Source organism: Meleagris gallopavo, chromosome 15, assembly GCF_000146605.3.
Source record: "Meleagris gallopavo isolate NT-WF06-2002-E0010 breed Aviagen turkey brand Nicholas breeding stock chromosome 15, Turkey_5.1, whole genome shotgun sequence".
NCBI lineage: Eukaryota > Metazoa > Chordata > Aves > Galliformes > Phasianidae > Meleagris > Meleagris gallopavo.
Window position 1 is genome coordinate 8,404,364 of NC_015025.2, and position 2,934 is coordinate 8,407,297.

Below are 2,934 nucleotides of genomic sequence, written 5' to 3' on the forward strand. Positions count from 1 at the left end.
CTGCGTTTTATATGATTCCTGCCACTTGCTGCTAACTCTGGGCTGGTCAGAATGCTGCAGCGATACTTGATATAAATAAAACCTGGCAGTAAAATGTAGAGTACAGATAAGACCTTTTGCTGGTTTAACTTTATCATAAAGGTGACATAGGCAAGCTGTGCAGCTTTACATTTTAACCAGGGGACTCTGTGGCATTTAAACCGTCTAGAAATGGTTGTACTTTAATGCCAGTAACAATCTGCTTCCTCTAGTGTCATTACAATATATACATTTAGTGTATACTTATCACAAACAAAGTCTTTTAAGGGTATAAAAACCAACAAATGTACATGTTCTGTTTTTTGGCAATTGTGGCATGCGTTTCTGGGTGATCTTTAGAGAAGACCATTTTCTAAAGATTTTCAGTGTTCATACATGGTATGTGGATCTTAATGAAGTCCTGGATTATTTTTTGTTTGTTTGTTTGTTTTTGAGTGTAGGCATTGTGAATATTCACTTTTAATCCTATATCCAAAAACAATTATACATCTTTGATTTAACACAAACAGAAGTTCTTCCTTTTTCTGATACACTGGATTCTCTAGGATTTGTTTCCATATTAAAAGCATGCTGTTATAACTGCTCTTGTTAAAATCTCGTCAGTCTGAACTTAGGTGCCACACTTTCTGACTCGATGGACTGCTTGTTCTACTGTACCATGTATGATTCTTGTCCTTTCCTACTTTCTTCATGAGAGATTATGATGTGGCTTTATATTGTGCCTTACTTGTACATCTAGAACTAAATGTTTTTCATTACCCTTGAACTCTTCAAGCCTAACCCCTCCAAAAGCGAATCTGAACTGGTAAAAGCATCCTGAAGAGAGTTTGGATAGATCTATTTTTATTTCTCTCAATAGCAGTTATTTTCTATTTATATGGATGACCAGTTTTTGAATGGCCTTGCAGAATGTGGGGGTGCTCACAAAGGGCATTTTTGAGCCCTGAACCCCTTTTTGCTAACACTTCTTTTATGGTTTGTTGAACACACTTACCGATATTTAGTGAGTTTTTTTCTTGGATGAGAGAGACTTATTAATAGAACTATTAGCTGTGGGTGGGCTGGATTTTCTTACCATGCCAGCTGAAGCGTGATTTCATGAAGCTTGCATTGCTGCAAAGTTGATGTGAGAGTTGGGCTCAGCTGTGTTCAGTCCCCGATCCTTTCTAGGTAGCAGACCCTTTGCCACTGTTAAATAAAGCTGGGAAAAAGTTGAAACCAGAAAAATCTAAAATCTGAATGGATGAAGGGTCTGTTAGCTGGCCTAAAAACATCCAGACACCTGGTGTCGTTTTTTCCTTTATCCAAAAAGGTCCCCTCCTGCCCAACATTTATCCAGTATTTGCCTTCATTAATAAAACAGCTTATTCATAAAATACAAAGAATGGATGTGCTTTTTTTTTTTCATAAATGATTTAAATATAGCTATTTTTTAAAGCAAGAGGCTTTATCAGGAAAATTTTAAAGGGTTGTATATAAGTTGCCTTTAACAGAAATAGCAAATGCAGTTCTGTTCCTCTAACTTGCTTGCTAGTCTTCCTGAAATTCTGTTGAGGCGTAACCAGTCGTGTACCATGAATGTTAGGGTCTGTAGTTGGCCTTGAGACCTGAATTTTAAGAATGCATCTAACCATTATTTGAAGTTGGAGGCTTCAGTTGGAATTACCTAGTTAAGTGTGCTGCTAGATGTGGTCTTGGCTTATTGACATAGCCATGCCCTGAGCTGAGATCTGTTCTGTTTACCCCAGGGATCGTGTGAAGTACATTTCAGTTACCGCTTCGGTGACTGATTCTTTTTGTAACTGTATTAAGGGCATTAGTATGTCGAGAAAACACCACTCTTGAATATCTCCCAATACAAATTGGGATTCTTAAATGTCATTAATGAAAGATGGCACTTTTAGGCTTTATCTTCTTTGCAATATACAAAAGTATCTCTATCTTTGTCTGATTTACATTTCACAACATGCCATGCTTTTCCCCAGTGCTTCTCGCGTGTAGAAAAGGCGTGTGTGTGCACTGCATTGCAGCCCTCAGCCTCTCAGACATCTGTGAACTTCCACAAGAGTAAATGCTGGCAGTGCATTTATTGGCTTTCTAATGAGCAGTGGAGCTAAAAGTGGAACCAGAACTATCTTAAGCCACGCTGTTTTTTCATAAAATGAAAGGCTTTTTGGATAACACCACTGTTCCAAGGTTTTCCTGCGAGTAGTTGCTAGTTACGTGTCTGGGTAAGTCAAACTTGGGTGTTATCCATCTATAGAAGGAAAATGTCTGTGTTGGATTCAGTACTGACAAAAGCACAATCCACCCGAGGAAAACCTTTCGATCAAGAACCGACCCCGGGAGTAGCATTTAATTGTACTGATCTTTTGTATGATGTGGTCTCGTTTGAGTCAGCTGTCCCTCAGCACGTCTGTAAAACCTCACTGCTCAGTGTCTGTGCTCGGGTGAACCCGAGGGCTGGTGGCACATGGGGGGAAAAGGCGTTTCCAGCAGAATATGGCATCCTCCATCTCTGGCTTCCAGTGGGAGCTCAGAGAAACTCCATGAAAGTCTCGTCTCTGTTAGCAAATAAATTCTCCTGTTAAAAGCATGATCTGTTCAGAGTTGCAATGTTCGATGTCGGTTAATAGCTGTGCAGTTTTTATCTTTTTTTTTTTTCGAAAAGAGGCACAATCCTACGATTGACTTTGTTTACTGTCCCCCTCGATCCCTCGCACTTCTATTCGGACGCAAATTTCATCAATGTACGCAACATCCTTTGTAATTTAAAATAAAAATTGTGGAGGAAACACTGTCTCAAATCATGGCGTGTGTTTGTGTGTAGGGGGGCCTGGGGAGCCCTGGGGCCTTTTCCTTTTCCACACTGGAGGACTGGAGGACCCCGCCGCG

The 2,934-nt window shown here is 39.9% G+C and overlaps 1 protein-coding gene across 1 annotated transcript in view; it reads left to right on the forward strand.

The window, feature by feature from the left end:
• Nucleotides 1–2,661: 2,661 nt before the first annotated feature.
• Nucleotides 2,662–2,934, forward strand: part of BNIP1 (BCL2 interacting protein 1) — a 6,495-nt gene continuing 6,222 nt past the window's right edge. The window contains exon 1 of the mRNA XM_010719051.2: nt 2,662–2,667. Coding sequence (XP_010717353.1) covers nt 2,662–2,667 — 6 coding nt within the window. The remainder of the gene's footprint in view (nt 2,668–2,934) is intronic.